General features: G+C 39.4%; 2 protein-coding genes across 2 annotated transcripts; both read right to left on the bottom strand.

Annotated features, from left to right (window-relative positions):
* Positions 1-4495: 4495 nt before the first annotated feature.
* prf1.1 (perforin 1.1) lies at positions 4496-12897 on the bottom strand. Its single transcript, XM_036590556.1, has 5 exons — positions 12786-12897; positions 10389-10975; positions 8046-8184; positions 6722-6939; positions 4496-5665 (listed from the first exon to the last, which is right to left on the bottom strand). The coding sequence occupies exons 2-5, from the start codon at positions 10937-10939 to the stop codon at positions 4789-4791; spliced, it is 1785 nt and encodes a 594-aa protein (XP_036446449.1). The 5' UTR covers positions 10940-10975; positions 12786-12897; the 3' UTR covers positions 4496-4788.
* A 2561-nt stretch (positions 12898-15458) lies between these two features.
* On the bottom strand, positions 15459-24850 carry LOC118821235 (perforin-1-like). The gene is given in 6 exon segments (XM_036589764.1): positions 15459-15925; positions 15927-16431; positions 18103-18320; positions 20280-20418; positions 20815-21362; positions 24468-24850. Coding segments are annotated over 5 exon segments (1779 nt in total). The 5' UTR covers positions 21345-21362; positions 24468-24850; the 3' UTR covers positions 15459-15538.
* Positions 24851-25857: the final 1007 nt, after the last annotated feature.

Consider the following 25857-nt stretch of genomic DNA (forward strand, 5'->3'; position numbering starts at 1 on the left):
GGTAGTAGGGATGCTGGGGGAGCTGCGGACCCCCTCAATTTAAAATCATCTCTCTGCATCTCTCAGTTGTTTTTCTTCAACCATTGTAATAATCTCCCACTAGATATGGCTGTGCAGACAACTGTGACACAACTGGTTTCCACACCTCATATCAACAATCTGATTTGTCAACATTCGGCTCATTTGCATAAAGTTAGTCTGGCAACAGAGCAGAGAGACTGCAGGGTGTGCATCAGCGGTTTCTGTGGTGCTTATATGTGCATATCTGCGTTTTACCACAATTCAAACATAGCATTGTCATCATAGTGACGTCATCGTGTACGTCAGCTATATGCTGAAAAAAAGTTCAGCACCCTCAACCTGAAACATCTGTGTTGAAAAGGTTTGGGATATAAATGCTTTTTTAATGATATCATTTCCTGCAAAAAAACTGTTGTCGCGTAAAATTTTATCAGTAAAAAAGTTGCGTTTGATGATAATCAGGTATGTCACAACTTGTGTACCTTTGGCTTCCTTAACGTCCCCATAACCTTCTGATAAGGACATATTATTTGCTTGCTAAATTTTTTTTATTATTATAATTATTTTAATCTGGAACTGTTACGCGAGAGATCCTCTTCCTCTGCCTCATAGAGCCGTTTAAGCACTTTCTATTTAGAGAGGCATTTCTGTCTATCTCTCTCTGTAAGAGATGAAAAGGGACAGTATTCTTTTTAAAAACGCTCTCGTCTCCTCCTCAGTCCAGCCTGACCTCTCCCACCATGCTGTGGCTAACTAACTTTGTTAGTTAGTGATGGTTGTAAGAAGCATGTAAGGGAAATCTGTCACATGATGCTAAATTTGCATAACAAGCATTTCCAGTGGGGTAACATTTCGGGTTACAACAGGGGTGTCAACCTCCACCACTAAATGAGCCATATTAAAAAATCTCAACAGATCTGTGGGCCGGCTGGCCACTGTTTATTCAAAACATGCCGAAACTGCAACAGCAAAATGCATTAAATACTTAAATACCTATTTCAAAATAATTTTAAATAAAAACTTTTTTTTAAATAAAACAATAGACTTCATATAAAACAATAGGCTACATTGCTACAGGTAACTGTTATACCTCTTCAAATGCCCTGAATGTACAGTAGGTTTTCAGACCTGCCTGTTTGCTTGAACTAAACACCTGGCGTTTTTTCTTTTTATGGTGCTGTCCCATGGATGCACATTATGTTGCAATGCATGCTGGGGATTGTAGTGCAGCTCATGGTGAAATGGGCTAATATTAATCGAAATTTAACCTCATTTTGCTGGCTGAATAGGATTGTGCCACAGGCCTGACTTGGCCTGCGGTCCTTGTGTTTGACACATGAGGGTTACAGTGTGAAGTTTCTCTGCTGAAGTTGTTCCATTTCAATAACCTACAGAGATTAACTTTCCAAAGCATTTTAGAATCTTTTATAATATGATTCTTTTGTATGGAAACGTAGCTATCAACATCACACAGCACAGCCTTCTCTGATAGCAGATTCTGTTAGTCCATTAGTGTGAGCTGGACTGCAACAGCAACGTAGAAAGACTGTAAAAAACTATACACATTAAAGATCCATACTGGACTAAAATCATGAATCTCGTCAGTAATCACTTAAATCGCTTAAATCACTTAAAACTAATATGGTTTAGTATAGTATAAGGCAGGCGTGTCCAATCTTATCCACGAAGGGCTGATGTGGCTGCAGGTTTTCCCCTTAAAACAAGCTGGAGCTCACCTGATTCCACTTGTTTAATCAGTTGGTTTAACAGAAACTTCCTATCTTTTTGTCTTAACTTAAGTTCTGACAGGTCAAGATAAGATTTTTTCACAAATTCGTATTACAGAAGCAAATCTGATCTTAATTTAGGAATCTCATCTTATCTTACAGCATCTTTTCTTATCTCAAGTTAGGAGATCTTAACTTTCTCGATTGAAGTCGACAATCAACGGTCGTGTCTGTTGTCTAGCAACCGACCATACGCGCACAGCTGAAACGTAAACACGTAATCAAGCTAGTTAGCCAGACAGCTAACATTAGCTACCGTTACTGAGGTAAAAAAAGTCAAGCAAAACTAAAGCGCGATAAACGCGTTAATAAAGTTAATAAGAAAGTTAATAATGTTGTGTCAGCGCTTCGTGTTGTTTATCAGAGCGTCGCCTCTCTCAGTTTCAGTCTCCATTTCCCCAAACGCTTTAGCCGAGCGCGCTAACGATACTCCTCCTAATAAACACACACACGTTCTGCTCTCTCTCCTCATTGTTCACCACCATCACTGTAATATTGTATCTGATGTGTTTTCATCAACATGAACACATGAAGGTAGTAAGAGGGGGCGGTGGAGGTCGTGTCTGCTGCGTCTGGGGCTTTTAAAAAAAAACTCAAGTGAAAGCAGCGTTTTCAGTGTGGATAAATGTAGCATCATTATGCTGGTTATAGTGAACCGTGCTGCCTGTCACTGCATAAAACAGTAGATACACACGGTTAAAACAGAAGTTAAGACACATCTGCGGTTTATCGTAAAGTTATGAAAATATTTAGATATTTTTAGATATTTTGGTGACTTATAATGTTTCTGTAACACCGTTTTCTTATCTGGAAATAAGGTAAGATTATAGACTTAAGAACTGTTGTTCTGTCCTAACTTCAGTCTTAACTGAAGTTACCATGACAACAAAGCAGATAAGATATGATCTCAGACTTAAGAATTTTCTGTAATATGACCCCAGGTGATCTCCTGCTTTGTTGGAGTGAAAACCTGCAGCCACACCAGCCCTCTGAGGATAAGACTGGACACCTCCGGTCTAAGGGCAGCTTTACACCTACCTTGTCTGATGCAGACTAATCAAACTTCTTCTTTATTTCGGTCTGTTTGGTCAGGTGTGAAAGTTAAGATTAAGAAGCTGAAGTTGTTTAATGGAGGCAAACTTGAAAGTAACAGGACGCTTGTATGCCCGGCAAATGTCTGACCAGTCAAGGAAAACAGAAGATACACGTGAATTATTTAGTCCACTTTGGCCGTTGCAGAGTGAAACCAACCGAAATGAAACAGATCTAAAGTCACAAAAACCCAAAATCTAGTGTGGACTTGAGCAAACAAACCAGGAGTGAAACCAGACTAAGACTCAGACGAAGTGGCTCTAATTTTGACTGTAATTTCCTTGAAATTCAGCAGATGATTCTGTTTGACCGAGAGAGACACAGCAGATGCCACTGCTGCTCATTTTCACACGCCGAGCGCTCATCCTGCCGCTGTCTCGAGTGACTGTCACTCAGATGGTGATGGAGTCAGCTTGTGCACATGTGCGCTGTGTTGATCTTCGCGTTGAACCCTCTGTTTTGTTCTGTCTCTCAGACCTCATCCGTTCACAGGAAGCCAGCGTACTTCCTGTACATATCTACACATTGTTCCGTACCGAAGAAACAGACATTTTAAAGAAGCAAAGGTTAGGCAAGCCTGGTCATGACCAAACTCACAACACAGCTTCTGCAAAATCAACGTGGCTTCGGATGAGGTTCGTCCTCCACTGTCTGAAAAAAACGGTGTCACTCAAGAACCGAAATCACAGGGAGCTAATTTATGCACACAAAGTCTTTATTTATCTGTAATAACACAATGCAAAGCAATAAATTATACACTGGTCATACAATTTCCATTTAAGGACACTTATCAAGTCTAATACAGCAAAATAGTGATAAGGTTTAAATACAGCTTCTGCTTTTTCATGCATATAAATATATAAAGCATATCTCTTCTGTACTGCAACCTCACTAAATCCTTCTAGAAAATTAAAGAATAGAACGCATCATCACCGAAGAACTGCAGACCAGCTTACACTAATTTGGTACTGGTTAGTTCATTCATTGTATATATTCTTTGAAACCGCTACAGGTTAGTGGTTCCTTGGCTTGTAACAGTGCATATAATCAGAACTGTCCACTGACAATTTCTGGTGGTTATAAAAAGTATATGAAAATATACACAGTGCCATTTAGGTTCGATGTACTTACAAAGTTTTTACATTTTGAAGAAAGAAATATGAATATGAAATATGAAAATATGAAAAGTTATACTACACTGCAAAAAATGGCATCTTAGCGAGTGTAAACATCTTAAATGTAGTCAATATATCTAGTATTTCTCATTGTGAGACTGTTGTAAGAATGTTGTGAGATTATTGAACTGATTTATAGACATTTTTAAGCAGTTGTATCTTACAAAAGTGTCTTATTATTATATTGGCAGATCATGTTCCTTGTTTTTAGCATTTTTTCTTGAAATCAGCAAAATGATCATTAATTCTCGAAACAAGTAAAACAATCTGCCGGTGGAATAAGACACTTTCACCAGATAAAACCACTTAAAACAAGTAAAAATGTACAGAAACACTTGGAATAATCTTGTCATATTCTTACAACAGTCTCATAATGAGAAATATTAGATTTATTGACTACATTTAAGAAGTTTTCACTTGTTAAGATATTTTTTGCAGTGCACTATCAGTAAGAGATGAATGGCTTAAGTTATATATCATCGCTCTCTAAAGAAAAACAAGTATCTCCAAAATGGTAACTTTTCAGGAGAGGGCAAAAACGATCTTTACTTTTAATGTAAGTCAATGTGAAGATATTTTATTGCAAGTAATTTTAGAGCATTTCTATTGGTCCATTCATCATGAAATTTTCACACAATGTAAAGGACGACCGCCGTGTTCAAACGATGCAGAAAACTAAAAATCGCCAAAAATGGATGCGTTTTCCTTTGGAGCTACAGGACGATCTTAGCAGTATTGTCTGCCTTCTGACTGACAGTAAAGTGAAGCTCCTCCAAAGTCACCCCCATCTCCAGCAGCATTTCCTTTGGGACGAGGCGAGCATGACGAGACACGTACACCTTCTCCAGGTTGTTATTCATAGGAGATCCTACATAATCTGTGCAGGATGGCCCGGCTAGGCTTGGGGCACACACGACCTGCGTTTTGTAATACAGCTCACCGTAATCTAACTTGCAGAAATTCTGCGTCTCGCCTGCTTTTAAGTCCACCACGCAAGCTCCCAGCAGGTCGTCATCCCATTTGCTGTCTTCGTCCCACACCTCCAGCCTCAGAGAGTTGTGGTCCATCAGAATGACGTCACCCAGGTCAAAAGGCATGCCCCAGTGGGGGGAATTGTTGTTGTAGATAACAGGGGTGCGTCCGATCTCCATTTTGTTTTTGTCGTACACTTTCACGTACCCGTCTGTTTGTGTCGTGTGGTCCCCCCATAAACCGGATGCTCTTTCTATGGTGACCTTCACCCGAGCGAGTCCACGTTTAGACGGGCAGCAGTCAGGAGTCACCCCGGGGTTGTTTCGGCAGGTGCAGACGCATGGCTCCTTGGGATTGTGTTTAACGCCGGCCATGCAGGGTTCAGAGCAGTTTCTCCACAGCGACTTCTCCAGGATGAAGTCGTGGATGGCTTGGCGTAGGTGCTTTCGGACCGGATTTTTGGGGGGCAGCAGCTCATGAAGAGCCTCTAGCGAATAGGAGATGATATCTGGCTGTTGGGGCACAGTGGACAGCCACTCCTTATAGGCACCCGGGTCCTTATCTGCGGAGAAGAGGAGCTCGGGCTCAGTGGTGTGGCCGCCATATATCTCAGTGAACCTTTGAGAAACGAGAGAGAGAGAGTGCGAGTTAATGAGGACATCTGCTTTTCATGTAGATTAACATTGAAAAGTCTGGAGTCATATTTTGTTGCGCAAACTTGTTATACATTGTAGATTTAAATATTAAAAACTAAACAGTATTCGTCTTACATACTTCTCTTGATGTTGTGTTCGATATTTTGTACATTTACAGTAATTTCTGTCAACCTATCTGGAGTTGATCACCAAGAAACATTCTGGAAATTAATTATACTATAATTTCATTGGTGCTCGACATATTTCTCAGCCATTTCAGAATCATTTACAGCTCTGTTCACCATTCTTCATCAGGTTTTCTGTCCTGTTTATTGACATGTTGTGTGGCACACGCATCAGTTTAGAATCTACCACAAAATTGGTTTGATATTATTGATAATACAACCCCATTTCCAAAAAAGACGCTTTGAGATGCTTTGTAGATGTAAATGTAAATAGGATGCAATGATGTGCAAATCATTTAAACCCTATATTTCATAGAGAATAGTACAAAGACAACATATCAAATGTTGAAACTGAGAAATTTTTATGTTTTTTGATAAATATATGCCCATTTGGAATTTGATGCCAACAACACATTCCAAAAAAGTTGGGACGGGGGCGTGTTTACCACTGTGTTTCATCACCTCTTCTTTAAACAACACTCTGTAAGCGTTTGGGAACTGAGGAGACACTGCTGTACTACTTTTTTGGAACGTGTCGTTGGCATCAAATTCAAAATGGGCAAATATTTTTCAATAAACAATAAAATTTCTCAGTTTCAACATTTGACTTGTTGTCTTTGTACTATTCTCTATGAAATATAGGGTTTAAATGATTTGCACATCATTGCATTTTGTTTTTATTTACATTTTGCACAGCTTCCCAACTTTTTTGGAGATGGGGTTGTAGTTTTCAGACACATATCCTGCAGCTGTTAGGCGGCAACAAAGGCGCCTATCTTTCACAATGCTTAATTGTACGACCTACTAGAGTGACACACTACACTATGAGTCACTGCTCTCGGTGAGAAACCCACCTGTCATTGAAGTTGCTGGAAAAACTGCCTTTACTCTCCGTCTTGGACTTGGCTTCGTCACAGTGCTTCGCGTCTGCTTTCGCGTTAGCCTTTCCCATCACGCTGGCAGACGCCTCCACCTCAAGGCATATCTTTACTTCATCCGAACTCAGGCCCTGCAAGGCTGCCTGACACTGCTTGATACTGGTCACTGAGTGGACCTTCCCTCCAAGGGTTACCTGCCCAGAGGAGCATTTGGGAACAATGTCATAGACCTGTGATGGTACTGGAAGTGGTTGAAAATGACCGGTGCATTTTAAAAGCAGTAGTTGGGTAAAAATCTAATTTTGGCTTTATCTCAAATGCAGTCAATCAACCAAGACACGTTCAGTTTCTGAAGTTTGCTAATTTAAGCTACATTCACATTAGAAGCCTCGTTGCTCAAATCTGATTTTTTGCTCAAATCCGATCTCTCTGACTCGATGGTTCACACTCGTTTAAGTAAGTGACTCAAATCTGTCATTAATGTGACGAACCGGCGTCCTGAAATGACCCTAATGAGCTCATCCTACTCAGTAACGTCACGTGAATGAATCACGTTCATCATCAGCACAAACTAACGAGCAGAACGAGCTTCGCTGAGAAGATCATTAACTCTGATCAGCTCTCAGCTTCATTATTAGAGCGAGGCGAAGGAGAAAAAGGTGAGATGAGCTGCTTTTCCACTGTTTACAGGCTTTAACTTCTGTTCGGCGCTGCTGCCATGGTGACGCTGAACGATGGCGCAGGCGCAGTGGAAAAAAAAGCACATGAATTCCGATCTGAGCATCACATTAAGGTCGCATGGCCACGAATTGGCTACGTATCCGATCTAGGACCACATATGAAAGTGGCTCAGGTGGGATTTAAAAAGAATAGATTTGCGTGTCCACGCAGCTCTGAAAACATCAGATCTGAGTCGCATTGAAAAACGGATTTGTGCCACTTCAGCCTGGTAATGTGAACGTAGCCTTAGTTTTGCACTGGACAAGGCTGATGTAGCTCGTACATACCAAAGGCACATTGCCAACCAATCAGCAACATCATCCAATGTATTTTTTGCTGAACTACGAATGGCTCAACAAGTGTGACTTCATTTTAGATGCCGTTTTTTTGGGTACTGTCCAATTTGTCACGAGGACCAGTCGTTCCTAAAAGGCATTCTCTCAACTTGACAACTACCTTGGTTTCTTGTGTTGTAGACTAAATGGGTTTTATGTGGTCCATCAAGCCGAAATTGTGAAAAGGACGCAGAGATTTTGAATAGTGCCTCACATGCTTTGCTGGATGTGGATCTCAGAGTTACCTTGGTGATGAAGTGTGTGCCGAAGTTGTCGATAAGCTTGTAGAAACGTGGCTTGAACTGGGCGTTGTACTGCTTGGGTAGCTGACTCACAGAGCGTTTAAACTCAGGATGGAGAATACGCTTGTTGGAAACCCTGTAACTGGAGATGGGAATGGAGAGTGAACTGATTGAACATACAACATATGCTTTAGAGGTGGTCAATATGGCAAAAATACATCACGATACTTCAAGACATTTTCTTGATAGTCGATATGCATCACAATATTTAGTTTTTCTGAGGTTTGACAAGATGGAACAGACACAAAAGGAAGCACTGGGTTCCAGTTCAACCAATATCAGCAATATACTCAGAAAAGCTTTTTTGGCACATAATGTAATGTGCAACGCTTTTTTCCCCAAAAGTTGGGACGCTGTGCAATATGTAAATAAAAACAAAATGCAATGATATGCAAATCATGTAAAGCATATTTTTAAAGGAAAATACTACAAGGACAACATATTAAATGTTGCAGCTGAGAAATTTGATTATTTTTTGAAAAATATATGCCCATTTTGAATTTGATGCCAACAACACGTTCCAAAAAATTGTTATCAGCGTACAGTTCCAAAGCCAGGATTCATGATGGTTTACCACTGTTTTTCATCACCTCTTCTTTTAACAACACTCTGTAAGCGTTTGGGAACTGAGGAGACCAATTGTTGGAGTTTTGAAAGTGAAATGTTTTAATTTTTGTTTGATATAGTATTTCAGCTGCTCAACAGTTCAGGGTCTCCTTTGTTGTATTTTTCATTTTATAACACTATAAATGTTCTGAGTGGGTGACAGGTCTGGACTGCAGACAGGTCAGTTTAGCACCCAGACTCTTTTAATATGGAGCAATACTGCTGTAATACATGCAGAATGTGGTTTGTCATTGTCTTGCTGAAATAATCAAGGCCTTCCCTGAAAAAGACGTTGTCTAGATGGCAGCATATGTTGCCAAAACATGTATATATTGTTCAGCATTAATGGCACCTTCACAGATGTGCACGTCACCCGTGCTATGAGCACTAATGTCCCCCTATACCATCATGAATACTGGCTTTTGAACTGTGCACTGATAACAAGCTGAGTGGTCTTTAGCCCGGAGGACACAGTGTCCATGATTTCCAAAAAGAATTTCTAATGTTGATTCGTCGGACCACAGGACACTTTTCCACTTCAGCTCAGTCCATTTTAAATGAGCTTGGGCCCAGAGAAGGTGGAAGCATTTCTGGATCCTGTTTATGTACAGTTTCTTCTTTGCATTTTAGAGTTTTAACTTGCATTTGTGGATGCAGTGATGAACTGTGTTTCACAGACAGTGTTTTTCAGAAGTGTTTCTGAGCCCATGCAGTGATTTCCTCTACAGAATCATGTCTGTTTTTAATGCAGTGCCGCCTGAGGGCCCAAAGATCACGGCCAGCCAATACTGGTTTTCGGCCTTGTCTGTTGCGTACAGAGATTTCTCCAGATTCTCTGAATCTTTTACTGATATTATGTACCGTAGATATCATTGTTCTAGAATCTGTTGCACTATTTGCTCGTGCAGTCTTTCACAGAGTCTTCCTCATCTTTACTTCTGAAAGACTCCGCCTCTCTGAGATGCTCTTTTTTACCTAATCATGTTACTGACCTGTTGCCCATCAACCCAGGTGTTTTTTTTTAACATTACACAACTTTACCAGCCTTTTGTTGCCCCCCATCCCAACTTTTTTGGATTGTGTCGTTGGCATCAATTTCAAAATGGCCATATATTTTTCAACAAACAATAAAATTTCAAAGTTTCAACATTTGATGTGTTGTCTTTATGCTATTTTCAATTAAATATAGGGTTTAAATGATTTGCACATCATTGCATTTTGTTTTTATTGACATTTTGCACAGCGTCCCAACCTTTTTGGAAATGGGGTTGTAATTTATCATGATAGTGATAAATATTGTCATATTTCCCTCCCCTAGTATGTGCTGTACTTGACGCATCATACGCTTGCTCAAAGTAGACAATACAGAAGATTGGATGACTTTTACTGGGACTGCATGATGCTGGAAAAACATGATAGGATGCATATTTTGGTTATTTTTCGTTTGTGTTTGTGAAACACCGTGTAATATATATATATAAAAAAAACATTGGTAAATCAATAATTAGATGTGGTTAAATATTGAATTATTTTGACCTTTTTTTTTTTGGATTGCATGAATGCCTTCATACATCAAAACATCCGTTTGGAACTATGGGTCAGGATGCTCTGAGGTTAGAGGGCTCACTTGCTTCAGTATTGCATATTAGTATTGGCAGTATTGTAATAACAAGGTCTTACGTGTAATATCCACAGGAAATGCTTTGACTGGCAAAGTTGAATCTGTCCTTTTTGGTTTTCTCCATTGAATACTCAGCCAACTTGGAGTTAGTGCCGGCCATCGTCAGCGACACGTCAGCCCTCTTTACGTTGATTCCCAGGTTCGCGCTCCAGTTGTTGTCGATAGCAGAGGTGCTGGAGCTGAGCAGGGATTCGCTGGACTGGTAAAGTGAGCTGGACAGCTTCATGCTGCACTTCTGGCTGGGTCTCCAGTCCACCACTGAAAGCGGCAGCTTCTGCTTCTTCCCCTCCATGTAGGGGTTTCTGCAGAGGGTGCAGGTTTTGTCCTTCAGTTTCCATCGTGTCATGTCGATGACGAAGGCCCCCTTTCGCTGCATCTTGGTGATGTCGAAGCCTTCCCCGGCCAGGTTGGATCCTGGAGCAAATTCGGCTTCGGCACACTCGCTGGGCTTTCCTTTTTCACATGACTGGATCAGGGGCAGGGAGAGGAAGACCAAAACTCCTGACCACAGAAGCACTGACGTAAGGGACCTTGTCAAATCGGTGCCCATGTCGATGCAGGAGGAGATGCTATTGACTTTCCTTCTCTGTGAAACACACATTATCCCTATTTATTCAGCAATTATTGCCTAATATTCATCAGCTGCTTTCAAACTAATCCCGTGACGTATGTACAGAACTCTGGAAAGGTCAGAGACCACCCTTTTGTTTATTAAATTTCTAGTTGAAATAGCCATTAAGTACAAGTTATTCATCTTTCAGCTTCAGAAAAAAAACAGGAAACATATGTGTGGTGTTGGGCTCTGCGGGACCCATTTTAGGTGTTCACCAAAAGAAAAATTATGCGATTTATTATTATTTCCACCTCTGATTCTTGGCCTTTGCTCATTTTCTGTGTAGAACATATAAAATAACCCATTTTCAGTGTCTTCACTCTGTTCACCCCCCACACATTCATATTACACATGTGGTGTTGGGTGAAACTGCGGGGAGTAAAAGTGTGGAGGTGCTGTGTCCTTCACTCTGTTCTCCTCCTACATGGCCTGCTGTTAGTGTGTGTGTGTGTGTGTGTGTGTGTGTGTGTGTGTGTGTGAGTGTGTGAGGGTGGACAACATGGACAGGCTGCTGACTGGCTACAGCTGCTAAAGGAGAACCCTACGCTGGACACTTGTGATATTTTAAACATCTGCTATTTTTACATAAATTTTGGCTGTGTTGACTTAATAAAACAATAATGTGGTGGGACCACCAGACCACTGAGTAACAAACACATCAACACCACACAAGGGTTAATAGATAATTACTCAGGCGTCTCCAAAACTATTCGATCAAATCTATCAGTGCTTAATAGATCGCCTCTTTATTTCTGTGCACCCTGCTGCCAAGCTGTTCCCAGAGGAGTCACTGACATTGCTACCTTTCGAAGAGACACTAACATTCACACAAGCAACTGCCTGAACACATTTTAGCTGCCCCTTCTTTCTCATGTGCATCTAAAATGGCTAACGGAGATATTTTGGAGGAGATAAATAATAAGAAAAGGAAATTATTTGAAGATAGAGACAATCTGGTCAACCACCAAACCGTCGCCATCAGATAAACAGTGCTTACAGCTTTTATCTTTGAGACAGAAGAGAAACCCAAGGCTTACACCGTCTGTCTGATGTGAAGTCAGGTTATGGTCTGTAATTTGGATTATTTGTGTTGTGAGAAGCAGAAAGTGCGACCGACGTCTACGAGCTGAACCTTTCACGCGTTGAAAAACATCCCTGCAGATTACTGAAAAGCACGCAAGCTGTAATAAAGACAGAGTGAACTGTGGGACTGCTAAGAACATGATATTGGACGTTATTGTTGAGGCTTATTGCGTATTTTCCGCATGTTCCCTCCTTTTTCTTAACGCTGAAAAATGAATAGCTTAAAAGAAATGAAAGTACTGTAGTTTTAAGAGTGAGGAATCAAAGTCAGCACCAGATTCACTATATTAGGCACAGTGTATTGAAATAAGCATCAGTTCATGTTGAAGAACAGTAGAACCGTACTGGTACTTTTACTTTTGTTGTCTTAGTGGTTTCCACGGCCAAGTTGTAACATAAAGTTACTGCAAAATCAAGCTGCTTTGATTTCTTATCTGCCACCATCAGCCTTGTGCTCGGGCTTTGATGAAAATTGAGCATGTCTTTCAGCGATTGGTAATGGAAAATGAAACCATGAGATGAGTTACGTAATGTGTCAATTGTTAAGACGTCACCTAACCACAGTTTAGATATATTTAGCTATTGTTTGATGTATAATTATCATATATTCTTCGACGTATTTGTGAAAAGAGTGAGTTGTTTTCAAATCAGCTGCATCAGAGTTAGAAACAGAGGCTGAATGCAAAGTGTGCTGTCTTACCTCTTTGAGCTGGCGGTGGTTTGTGAGGACGAAGTCTCTGTGCTGGTGGGTGGGCTTGACAAACGGTAGAGTTAGTCACCTCTATCAGATATGTGGAGAAAAGACACAAGCATGGGCAGAGAGCGTGTCTAGTTCACGGCAAATTACGTGGCAACAGACCTGTTGCTGAGCAGTTTACACTGGTGGGAGAGAAGGAGTACAAGAGTGACTGTAGGTAAGCTAAGCATCGGTAGATGTTTTCTTTCAGTGTTGGGGCTATAAAATGGAGGTTTATAGACTGTATATAGACTGAACAGGTGTGTTCAGGCAAGAGCTGATCGATTTCCCCCATCCAGTCCATTTCAGTGCTTTAGACAGTTTAGGTATGTGTGCTAAGATCATTAAAACAGTTAGATCAAGTTTGAACTGACACTCAGTCTTTCAGAGAAGAGGTGGTCACCCTCTTCCTACGAATAGCCACATTAATACCACTCGTGTATTTGTGCTCATGTTTGGGAAGTCACATGGGCCTAGTGGTTGTCCTTGTGGCGAATAAACGTTTTCTGGCCTGTTCTCAGTTTTTTTTTTTTCTTGTTGTGACGCATGTTCACTTAACTGGATGTATGCCTTTTAATTCTGCTCTGCACGCATGACAATATTTTGGCACCTTAATGATTAATAACGAAAAAGAAAATGTTATGCCTTTTAATATTTTTAATAGATCCCAAAAAAGACAGCAAAGATGAACAGCAAATTAATATGTGAAAAACAATATGCAAAAAGTGATTTTTTAACTGAATTAAAGGCAGTGAAGCACACGCTGCTTTCATAAGTTCACAACTGCTTCATAATTTAAAGCCTTAAAAGCACATTTCATGTTTCATGTTCTGTGGGCATTTATATATATATATATATATATATATATATATATATATATATACATATATATATATATATATAGGTGTTAACCTAGTGCCCAACTAGGTCAACGCCTTTAACTATTCGAAACTGATCACACATATTAGAATAGAAACTGCGCTTAGCTAAAAGCCAACATGCCCTAATTTAAAAGCACACCAGTGTTAGACTTTTTAAGATTTTCATCATGCTTCAAAACAAAAGCAAAAGACAGAACAAATGCACAGTAAATTTCAGCAATAACATGAAAAATCAATACGCAAATTTATACCTTTGTATTAAATATATAGACAGTCATTCCTGTTGTAAAAAAAACCTTTTCAAAATGGTAAAATGTTTAACTTTTTCTGTGACAAGATTTTATTCCAGATGATTTTAGACCATTTCTGTTGGTCTGTTAACCCTAAAACGTTCGCGCAATGTAAAGGACAGCTGGCATTTTTAAATGATATGAAAACCATATGAGGTCTTGATCTGACTCCAATGTCACAAAGACCCCGACTACTTCACAGGATGAAGCCTTTAGTTTTGAGAGCTGTTTGAAACTGATGACACGGATTAGAATAGAAACTAGGCTGAAAGCTAAAAGCCAACATGCCCTCATCTAACAGAATAAGATTTTTATGACGCCTTCAAAAAAAAGCAAAAGACAAAACAAACGAACTGTAAATTTAAGAAAAAACATGAAAAATCAATACTCAAATTTGTGCTTTTGTGTATATATATATATATATATATATACACACATATACATGTATATATACATATATAAACATACATAAAAGCAAATAATTTTAGACCATTTCTGTTGGTCTGTTCACCATTAAATGTTCACTCAATGTAAAGGACAGCTGGCATTTTCAAATGAAATGTGTATCTATGTGTGTGTATATATATATATATATATACACACCAATCAGGCATAACATTATGACCACCTCCTTGTTTCTACGCTCATTGTTCATTTTATCAGCTCCACTTACTGTATAGGTGCACTTTGTAGTTCTACAGTTACAGACTGTAGTCCATCTGTTTCTCTGCATACTTTGTTAGCCCCCTTTTACCCTGTTCTTCAATGGTCAGGACCCCCATGGACCCTCACAGAGCAGATACTATTTGGGTGGTGGATCATTCTCAGCACTGATGGTGTGTTAGTGTGTGTTGTGCTGGTACGAGTGGATCAGACACAGCAGTGCTGCTGGAGTTTTTAAACACTGTGTCCACTCACTGTCCACTCTATTAGACACTCCTACCTTGTCAGTCCACCTTGTAGATGTAAAGTCAGAGACGATAGCTCATCTCTAGCTGTACAGTATGAGCTAATCATCCTCTAGTCCTTCATCAGTGGTCACAGGACGCTGCCCACAGGACGCTGCCCACAGGACGCTGCCCACAGGACACTGTTGGCTGGATATTTTTGGTTGCTGGACTATTCTCAGTCCAGCAGTGACACTGAGGTGTTTAAAAACTCCAGCAGCACTGCTGTGTCTGTTCCACTCAGACTAGCGCAACATATAACACACCACCACCATGTCAGTGTTACTGCAGTGCTGAGAATGATCCACCACCCAAATTATACTTGCACTGTGAGGGTCCATGGGGGTCTGACCACTGAAGAACAGGGTTAAAGTCACAGACTACAGTCTGTAATTGTAGAACTATATAGTAAGTGGAGCTGATAAAATGGACAATGAGTGTAGCAACAAGGAGGTGGTCATAATGTTGTGCCTGATCGGTGTGTGTATATATATATATATATATATATATATATATGAAGGACAGCTGGCATTTTCAAATGATATGGAAACCATACGGGGTTTTGATCTGACACCGATGTCACAAAGTACCCGACTACTTCACAGGATGAAGCCTTTAGTTTTCTGAACCGTGTGAAACTCATGACTCTGACTGGAATTGAAACTGCGCTCGTCTAAAAGCACCCCCATCTCCAGCAGCATGTCTTTTGGAATGGGCCTGGCGTGGCGAGAAACATACACCTTCTCCAGCTGAGAGGACATGGGTGAGGGCACATACTTAGAGCAAGTGGGGCCAGTTAAACTTGGAATGCAAGTCACTATGACTTTGTAGTACAGAAGACCGTGGTTCAGGTGACAGAAGTTGTCCTGTACCCCAGCTTTTAGCTGGACCTGGCAGGCCCCCAGGCGGTCATCATCCCATTTGTTGTCGCGGTCCCACGTCTCTAACTTCACAGAGGTGAACTGAGTCAGGTCGTTAATGTCAAGATTGAACTTCCAGTTCCAGGTTGGGTGAATTTCGGTTCCAGATCACAGGTGTTTCTCCCACAACGATCTTGCCATTGCGCAGGACCTTGACGTATCCATCGGTCTGTGAGAAGTAATCTCCCCACAAGCCGCTTGCTCTGACTGCAATTACAGTGACTCTGGCCAGTCCACGGCGGGCGGGACAGCAGTCATTGTTGACCCCCGCGTTGTTGTGGCAGCTGCAGATGCACGGCTCCTTGGGGTCGGTTTTGATGCCGGCTTTGCAAGGTTTCGAGCAGTTTTTCACCAGGCCTCTCTGCAGGATGTAGTCTTTAATGGCGTTCCGTAAATGCTCCCGAGTGGGCTTGTTCTCGGGCAGCAGCTCATGGAGGGCGTCGAGGGAGTAGGAGATGATCTCGGGGTGTTGGGGCAGGGAGGAGAGCCAATCCTTGTAGGCAGCAGGGTCTTTATCCGAAGAGAATAGAAGCTCAGCGTTCTCAGTGTGTCCACCAATGACGTCGGTGACCCTTTTAGGACAAAACAGCATGACGAATGAAGTTGGGAAAAAATGCAGGGTGCTGGTTAAATCTCGAGACAGATAATTCAACAAGAATATTTGTATATCGCAAGAATATTCGTATCTCCAAAATGGTAACTTTACAGGAGAAGAAAAAACCTACTTTACTTTTAATGGGAGTCAATGGAACCAGACTTTTTTCCAAGTCATTTTGGGCCGTTTCTTTTGGTCCGTTTATCATGAAATTTGCATACAGTGTAAAGGACAACAGGCGTTTTCAAATTATGTCAAAAACTACGTCAAAAAATGGAGATACGAGGTTTTATTCCAACAGCAGTGATATAGACAATAGAAGTATATTATTTAAAATTTTATAATAACTTTATGTTGTTGTCAAAATACTTTTAAATCATGAATGAAATATTTTTTGGTACCTTGTATACTGATATTACATTGTTATCATTATATAGAAATTACCGCATGTATTAATTCATCGTGTATATCGTTGGTGTCGGGAGAATACCTCGTATCTCCATTTTTCATTTTTTGACTTAGTTTTAAAAAGGCAGTTGGCCTTTATGTTGTGTCACAACTTCATGATGAACAGACCAACAGAAATAATCCAAATTTAATTGGAAAAATCTATTTCTCCATTCATTTCCATTAAAAGTTAAGAGCGTTTTTCCTACTCCTGTAAAGTTTCCTTTTTGGAGATACAAGGTTTTGTTCCAACAGCAGTGATATGCAAGGGTGAAGTGTTTTTAGTTTTTTAGAAATTTTAAGGTACATAGACATGACATATACATTGACATCCAACAAAATAATGTCTTATTTGCTTATTTGAATTTTTTGCATAGTTTACATCAAACGGATCATGTCATACCATGCTATAATGTGATGGGGCTATCTACATATCACATGTCGGAAGAAAACCTCGTATCTCCATTTTTTCTGTTTTTGACATTATTTGAAAATACCTGTTGTTTGTTACATTGTGTGGAAATTTAATGAAAAATCGACCAAAAAAAAAAACGGCCCAAAACAACTTTGAAAAAAGTCTGGTTCCATTGACTTACATTAAAAGTAAAGTAGGTTTTTTCCTTCTCCTGTAAAGTTACTATTTTGGAGATACAAGGTTTTGTTCTGACAACAGTGATATATGGCCCATCAAACACCAGGAGTTCTCTACCCTCTCTCTTCTGGAGTATATGTATGCAAATGAGTTGAGCAGTGGCCAATCAAACTGTTGATTTGCAGATTGGTAACCAACTGCGTCTTCCATAGTCAAGCACCATGCTACCTAATGTAACGTGGGTTGTAAAGTTAAAAAAACAATATTAGGCACAAAACTGGCCAACAACTGCATACGTTTTACTCTGGACTCAAAACTGTGTAGCAGTTGGTGAGGGAAGCGATTTGGCCTACTGTAATGTACGTGGCTACTCCTTGGGCCAGATTTTCGAAAGCTTGCTGGTTACTGCTTGGACGGATCCAAAAAAATAAGAAAATAAGAGAATTGTTTTTAGCAATCGCAATCCAGAAATCTGGGGGTGCTGCAGCCCCCTCAGCTCCCCCTCTTCCCGCGCCCCTGTGTATATGTGCATGTACATTGAGGCAAATCGAGGTAAACAGTGTTGTAAGATCTCTCTAGGTCTCCGAGGACAACACAATATGCACAGACCTGTCGCTGAAGCTGCTGGAGAAGCTCTTCTTGTTCAGAGTTTTGTCCTCGACTTTCCGACAGTGATGATATTCTGTTGTTACGCTGATCTTTCCCCTCATGCTGGCGGACGCCTCCACGTCCAGACACGTCTTCACCTCGTCCAGACTGAGACCCTGCAGGGCCGCGTGACACTGCCGGATGCTGGTCACTGCCTGGATGGATCCGCCCAGGGTCACCTGTATACAGCGGGTCAACTTTACAAGTGCTTTAAGGGTACGTAGCGTTTATTGACTCTGAGGGTCAGTATGTTGGTTCAGTTCCTGAGAATTTAGGAGGTAAACTGAATAGAAAGGTTAACTATATGTACCTCTTTCGATATTGGTTATTTGGGTTTATGTAACAAATATATTAATATTAATGTATTGGGCATTGGCATACAGTTGGATTCAAAAGTTTGGGCGCCCAGTCAAGTGACGTTTTGTTGATTTTCTAAATGAAGATAAGTGAACCCATCCTCTGCAGAGAGCACATTTCTGCTCATTTTAATGCGCAGTTACTGTTTATCTGCCGAATTTAACAAACTGGGGAACAATTACAACATAAAATGTGGTCTGTGCAAAAGTTATGGCATGTTTTATTAGAATCGGAATCAGTTTTATTGTCCGAGTGTGCTGCACACACAAGGAATTTGAGGTCTCTGTGTTAGTGATTCCTACAGGGCTCACAAACAGTGCCATTGCCATAACACAGTGCTTACATGTGACAATAAGACAATAGACATGATTAGATAATAGACATGATTCTACAACAAAGGCCAAAAATATTACACAGCTAAAGTACTGCACAAAGTCCAAGCATATTGCACGGTTTTAGGTATTGCACAAAGTTACATTAAAATTACATTATATTAATTTATTATATTTCTATTTATATTATATGGTTTATTTTGCAAAATATGTTGAACTTAGAGATATATAATAATATAATAATATATATATAGAAAAGCTCTATGCACCCTTTAACCCTGAAGATTGGCACGCAGACTGCTGGTTACCATAGCAACGCAGACAACATTTTCACCTAGCTAGTAGCCAACGAAAAGGCGAACAGAGAGAGATTTAAGACAAACATTGATAATTTGGAGACGAATTGACTTATTTGCATTTATAATCCCTCCAGCTGGTTTCCTGATATGTTTAATCTGCAATGAGAAACACTAAAAAGTCGCAAAGCTGTAGTCAGATTCTCGTTCGCCAACTTCTTGTTCTAATTGTCCCATTCCACCTTAAATGGTGCAGCAGTTACATTCTGGGATCTCAAGCAGCATTTAAGGTGGAACGGGAAAATTAGAACAAGAAGCTGGAGAATGAGAGGCCGACTTCAGACTCGTAAAAAGTCAAACATTGAGCGACGTTTTACAAGAAACTGTTTTACTTTTGGAAAAGTTTCCTGCTGGAGATGCGAGAAAAGCAGCTATAGCTGAGCTAAAGCTTAAAGCAGAGCAAAGTAAGTCTGCGTTTTTGTTTATTTTATATTTTTAGCCTACACTAGGACATCAGCACATACTGAGACACATTTACAGCCAAGATGGTAAAATGGACATAAATGTTGTGGCTCCCAAGGTGGTTTATTTTTTTTTAAAGGACAAAATGGCTCTTCTTAACATTTGGGTTGCCGACCTCTGAACTAGAGGATAGAGAAACTTATTTTCACTTAGAAAATCAACAAAACGTAATACGACCAGGAGTCTTCAAACTTGTACATAATACTGCTGTATTATTGGTCCTTTTTCAATGAAATAAACACTCAACTGACTCTCAAATGTCAAAACATATGAGGGTTAGGATTAGGGCCAGGGTGAGGATTAGGTTTGGGTAAGGTTAGGTTTTGTGTAATGGAAGTAACATATTAACAATACATATATTTAATGTAAGTAATGTATCAACAGAACATCTACAAGATATTTTCTCCAGTGTATTCAGTTGCTTCACTACTGCTGCTTCACTGATATGTTATTGATGTGTTACTGATAATCTGTTAAGAGTTTATTAATCATCTACAAAGGACCACTCCAAAGAAAGTGTTACCGTATTAATTTATGTAGTTATAGTCTACAAGACAAGTTCAACTGTGCAAAATTTAGTATCTGAATTAGTGTCATTTCACAAACAGAGAGGGAGAATGTTTTCTGTTACCTTTGTGATGTAATGAGTCCCAAACTTGTCGATGAGTTTGTAATAGCTATACTTGGTTTTGTTGTCATATTTCACGGGAAGCCTGTCCATTTCATACGTCAGCTCGGGGTGCACAGCAGGACGGCTCGAAACTCTGTAACTACATGGATACGAAGAGGAATTAGCGTTAATAAACACTAAATACAGGCTCAAATAGCTTTACAGGTGTAAAATTACAGAATGTAGCCTATCTGTTGTCATGAGCAGCACCCCCTCTACTCTACCTCAGGGCCGCTGTTGACCAGGTATCATTAGACCATTCTCACCACAGCAGTTTCTACATGTCATTGTCACTGCTAAGTTGAGTGGTCCAACACCCAAAAATATCCAGCCAAAAGCGGCTCTGTGGTCAGAAACTGACCACTGATGATGGGCTAAAGGGTGACAACAACACAAACTGGACAACAGATGTGCTACAGTCTCTAACTGTACACAAGCAAGATTTACGTTTCTGATAAAATGCACAAAAATACAAAGACAGGTTTTCTTGTCTTACCTGTAGTATCCACACGAGACCGCATGACTTGTGAAGCTGAACTTGTCCTTTTTGGTTTTCTCCATCGAATACTGAGCCAGCTTTGAGTTAGTGCCGGCCAGCATCAGTGACCCCTTACCTCTTATATCATCGATCCCCAAGTTTACCTTCCAGTTGTTGTCGACAGCAGAGGTGCTGGAGCTGAGCAGGGATTCGCTGGACTGGTAAACTGAGCTGGACAACTTCATGGTGCACTTTTTGCTGGGTCTCCAGTCCACCACTGAAAGCGGCAGCTTCTGCTTCTTCCCCTTCATGTAGGGGTTTCTGCAGAGGGTGCAGGTTTTGTCCGTCAGCATCCAGGTGCTCATATCGATGACGAAGGCCCCCTTTCGCTGCATCTTGGTGATGTCGAAGCCTTCCCCTGCCAGGTCGGATCCAGGAGCGAACTCCGCATCCTGACACTGAGCTGATGTACCCTTGTAGCACGCCGGGATTGTCAGCGGCGGGAGGGTAGCAGCAAGCATCACCCAGAGGGTAACTGCCTGCAGCATTGCTGAGTTTCGCCTGACCTGGCCCAAGAGTACAAGAGTTAAGGCTTTTATTGTAGCCTCATAAACTGATATGTAGGAACTTTGATTCCTTACTTATTTAAATGCATAGCGTCCGTTCTTTACATAGTAGTTACTGAACACTTTATAGTGGTTACTCAATAATGGTAGCAACTACAACAATAATAACAATAATAATAATGATAATACGAAGAGTAACAAATAGTGCCTTGCTATTATTGCTACTTTTCTACTTGATTCACCCTTAACGCTTCAATCTTTACATATTATTGTGCAAAAGTGGAGAAAACTAGAATTAAAACCGGTTTATCTGTGTATATTTGTTACATCCTCAAAGATCCTACGTATAGAAAAGGCCAACGCCAACCCAACCAGCAGACTAAAACAACATAGGCCCAAATATAACTAAAATTAAAACAGTTTGTAGTGATTTTACATATATCAGACTTTGTTTAACCATTTCCAGACCCCTCCTTAAAGATGCCGGGTATGAAATGTATAGCATCCTATATCCAAAAGTGCCGCTGAATAAATGTAACAAACCTGTACTATGGCAGGGGACACGAGAAATCTGGAAGCAACGTTTTTTTCAAAATATCAACTACTTTTTTTTAAAACAAGAAAGTCTTGTTAGTTTTACTGTATCAATGTTTATTTGCATTTTTTCTGATTATATAAGGTGTTTTTCCTGGCACAAACACAATTAAGGCAAAGGGAAATGGTTTTATACAATGTGCTTAGGTGCCTAAGACTTTTATTGATATCTATATTTATCTATATCCATTCATGCTTCGAACCCATCAGTCTGAATTCTACACGTACAGAGCTGCGTTCACTGTTTTGGGGCGGTTCTTCCACCTCGCCCCAAGCTCAAACTGTTGAATAGGAGCTGTAGTGGTAGCTGTATTTGTTAAAGAGGTCATTGACTTGCAGCTGTAGTCTGACTCAAATGCTGAATGATCACACAGCTGAGCAGTTCAGTGCCTTTCCTGGAGAAAACTCCCGAAACTGTGCCGTGGCCCTCTAGACTAGGACGAAACACTGTTCAAGAATCTTCTTTATTTAAGAAACAATTACCGATATTATTAAAGATGCCTTATGAAGTTTGAGAAAATGTCTGTCATCATGTAGCTGTATGAGCAATCGGTCACACTTCATGTGGGATGGTCCCCTGTAGATGCTCTACAGATCCTTAAATCATTAACAACCTTTCTGGTGATAATCAGTTGATTATTAACAGCATTAGGTTTAGGGTTAGGAGTAGGTTTTTGCTTTAGGGTTAGGGTTGGGGTTAGGGATAGGTTTAATAAACTCTCTCACACTGGACTTGAAGTTCAGTTGTATTTACTGGAAATTTAGTTGAATGTTACTTAAAGATACACTGAGCATTTATAAAGCATCTACGGTGGACCATCCAAATAAAGTGTTACCAAGAAATCAAAATAGTGTTAAGAGTTATGGTAATGACTGTGGGAAATGGGATTCAGACCAAAAATATTTATTTTAAAACAAGTTCATACTTGACTTAGTACTTAGTATTACTTAGTACTTTACTTAGTGGGGTCCAGTATCATTGTCAGGCTTTAAGTTGTCAATATGCTGCTTATGTGTAATACGATTTTGGGATGTATATACATATATCTGAAAATAAAATATAAATGTAACGTATGTACAAATAATATGTATGTAAACATTCTGTCACATTTTAGTAATAGGAGAACCCAAAACTTATATAACACATGTATGTATACATATATATATATATATATATATATACACATACACTGATCAGGCATAACATTATGATCACCTCCTTGTTTCTACACTCATTGTCCATTTTATCAGCTCCACTTACTATATAGGTGCACTTTGTAGTTCTACAGTTACAGACTGTAGTCCATCTGTTTCTCTGCATACTTTGTTAGCCCCCTTTTACCCTGTTCTTCAGTGGTCAGGACCCCCATGGACCCTCACAGAGCAGGTACTATTTGGGGGGTGGATCATTCTCAGCACTGCAGTAACACTGACGTGGTGGTGGTGTGTTAGTGTGTGTTGCGCTGGTCTGAGTGGATTTTTTAAACACCTCAGTGTCGCTGCTGGACTGAGAATAGTCCACCAACCAAAAATATCCAGCCAACAGCGTCCTGTGGGCAGCGTCCTGTGACCGCTGATGAAGGACTAGAGGATGACCAACACAAACTGTGCAGCAGCAGATGAGCTATCGTCTCTGACTTTACATCTACAAGGTGGACTGACAAGTGTCTATTAGAAGTGTCTAATAGAGTGGACAGTGAGTGGACACAGTGTTTAAAAACTCCAGCAGCACTGCTGTGTCTGAGTGTATATATATGTATGTATATATATATATATATATATATATACATATATATATATATATATATATATATATATATATACATACATATATATACATATATGTGTGTGTGTGTGTGTGTAATATAAGTTTTGGGTTCTCTTATTATTAGAATAAGCTGAGTGTACTGCACGAGAATGCCAAAATGAATTTTTATTCATTTTTAAAGAATATATATATATATATATATATATATATATACACATACACACACATATATGTATGTATGTATGTATATATATATGTATGTATGTATGTATATATATATGTATGTATGTATGTATGCATATATATATATATATATACATACACACTCTATGTATGTATGTGTGTATATATATATTTATCTATATATATCTATCTATATATATCTATATCTATATATATCTATATCTATCTATATATCTATATATATATATATATGTACAGTATATGTTATAAAAGTTTTGGGTTCTCTTATTGCTAAAATGTGACAGAATGTTTACATACATATTATTTGTACATACGTTACATTTATATTTCATTTTCAGATATATTTATATACTTTGCAAAATTGTATTACACATAAGCAGCACACTAAAAACTTGAAAAGCCTGACAATTATACTGGACCCCACTAAGTAAAGTACTATTATATGTATAATTATACATAAAATGTATAAAATATAAAATGTATAATATATGTACTTTGAAAATTAATAAAAAAATCATTTTGGCCTTCTTAGCACTTACCTTGCTGTTGTCTGCTATGTGGGTCTTGAATGATCGTGCAGTACGCTCAGCTTATTCTTCAGGTAACCAAATGACCAGAAGGGTTCTAGGCTGTATATATGAAGGTTCTGAGGAGGGAAGGGGGGGGAAGGGAGGGGGAGGTGGGAAATTCTGTAGCTTGTTTCGAAGTTATTTTTTGTGGCAAAAAAAAGTGTGATTAAAGGTGGTACTTCACGTTACTGCGGTGCAGTGTGGTCTAGGAGGCAAGTTAGATGTGTGTTTCTTCTAAACTCTCTGTGGTCAAGAGAGGGACAAAGGCTGAGATAGAGAAGATGTAGTATATCAGTCATGTATATAGTCACTGTCCAAAGAAAAGCAAGTATCTCCAAAGCAGTAACTTTACAGGAGAGGGCAAAAACGTTCTTTACTTCGAATGTAAGTTGATAAAGACATTTTATTCCAAGCACTTTTGGAGCATTTTGATTGGTCCCCTCATCATGAAATCTCACAGGGCAGCTGCTGAGCTCAAATGATGTAGAAAACTAAAAATGGAGATTATTTTTTTCTTGAGCAGCAGTGTTACACTCTGTGTAGGCCATGCTCCTGCTTCAGTTCAGCTCAGTAAAACTCAGCTCAGTCCTTTTAAGGTACCATTTTCCATGCAGCATTAAAAGTGGACACTTTCAATACACAAACTCAATTCCAAAAAAGTTGGTGAAATGCTAATAAAAGCAGAAATCAGTGATTTGTTAATTCAGTTTGACCTGTATTAAATTGAAAACAGTGCAAAAACTCAATATTAGATTTTTATACTTTATGAACTTTATTTTATTTATGAACTTTATTATTTTGTGTAAATATACGAAAACAAATGTAAAGCACAGACCAAAAAAGCTGGGACAGGAGCATATTTACCACTGTGTTACATCTCACTAGTGATGTAAAGCACAACCATTATAAAAAATTATATTTTTGCTGATAATAATGAACCAGTCACTTTCATATCTAACCTTTTTGCTTGCGTCTCAATGTCTTTTTAATGTTCTGTCAGTTCTCTGAAATTGGTTTTGAGACTTTTGAGAAATTACAGCACCAATAATAAAATTCACAACATCAGTGAACTTAAAAACCCAAACCACCAAGCATACTAAACTAAAACATGCAGCCACAGCAGGCATGTAAGATGTTTATGGGCCATTTATATCTTACCTTTGATGTCTTTATGTGTGGAAGTAGGCAGTTCACACATCATTGCCAGCAGCAAAGCAGAAACTTTTTTCTTTAACTTTGCCTGTTTTTTTATTTTTATGAACTTTATTATTTTGTGTAAATATATGAAACAAATGTAAAGCACAGGACAAAAAGCTGGGACAGGAGCATATTTACCACGGTGTTACATCTCCTTTACTTT

Source organism: Colossoma macropomum, unplaced genomic scaffold (genome assembly GCF_904425465.1).
Source record: "Colossoma macropomum unplaced genomic scaffold, Colossoma_macropomum, whole genome shotgun sequence".
In the NCBI taxonomy this organism is placed as follows: domain Eukaryota; kingdom Metazoa; phylum Chordata; class Actinopteri; order Characiformes; family Serrasalmidae; genus Colossoma; species Colossoma macropomum.

Excerpts from the sequence above, each read along its gene's own strand:
- prf1.1 (XM_036590556.1), bottom strand. The coding sequence starts at position 10,939 with ATGGGCACCGATTTGACAAGGTCCCTTACGTCAGTGCTTCTGTGGTCA. Across the intron at positions 8,185-10,388 it reads ATTTCCTGTGGATATTACAC|TTACAGGGTTTCCAACAAGC; the intron begins GTAAGACCTTGT and ends TCCCATCTCCAG. Across the intron at positions 5,666-6,721 it reads TCCAGCAACTTCAATGACAG|GTTCACTGAGATATATGGCG; the intron begins GTGGGTTTCTCA and ends CGTTTCTCAAAG.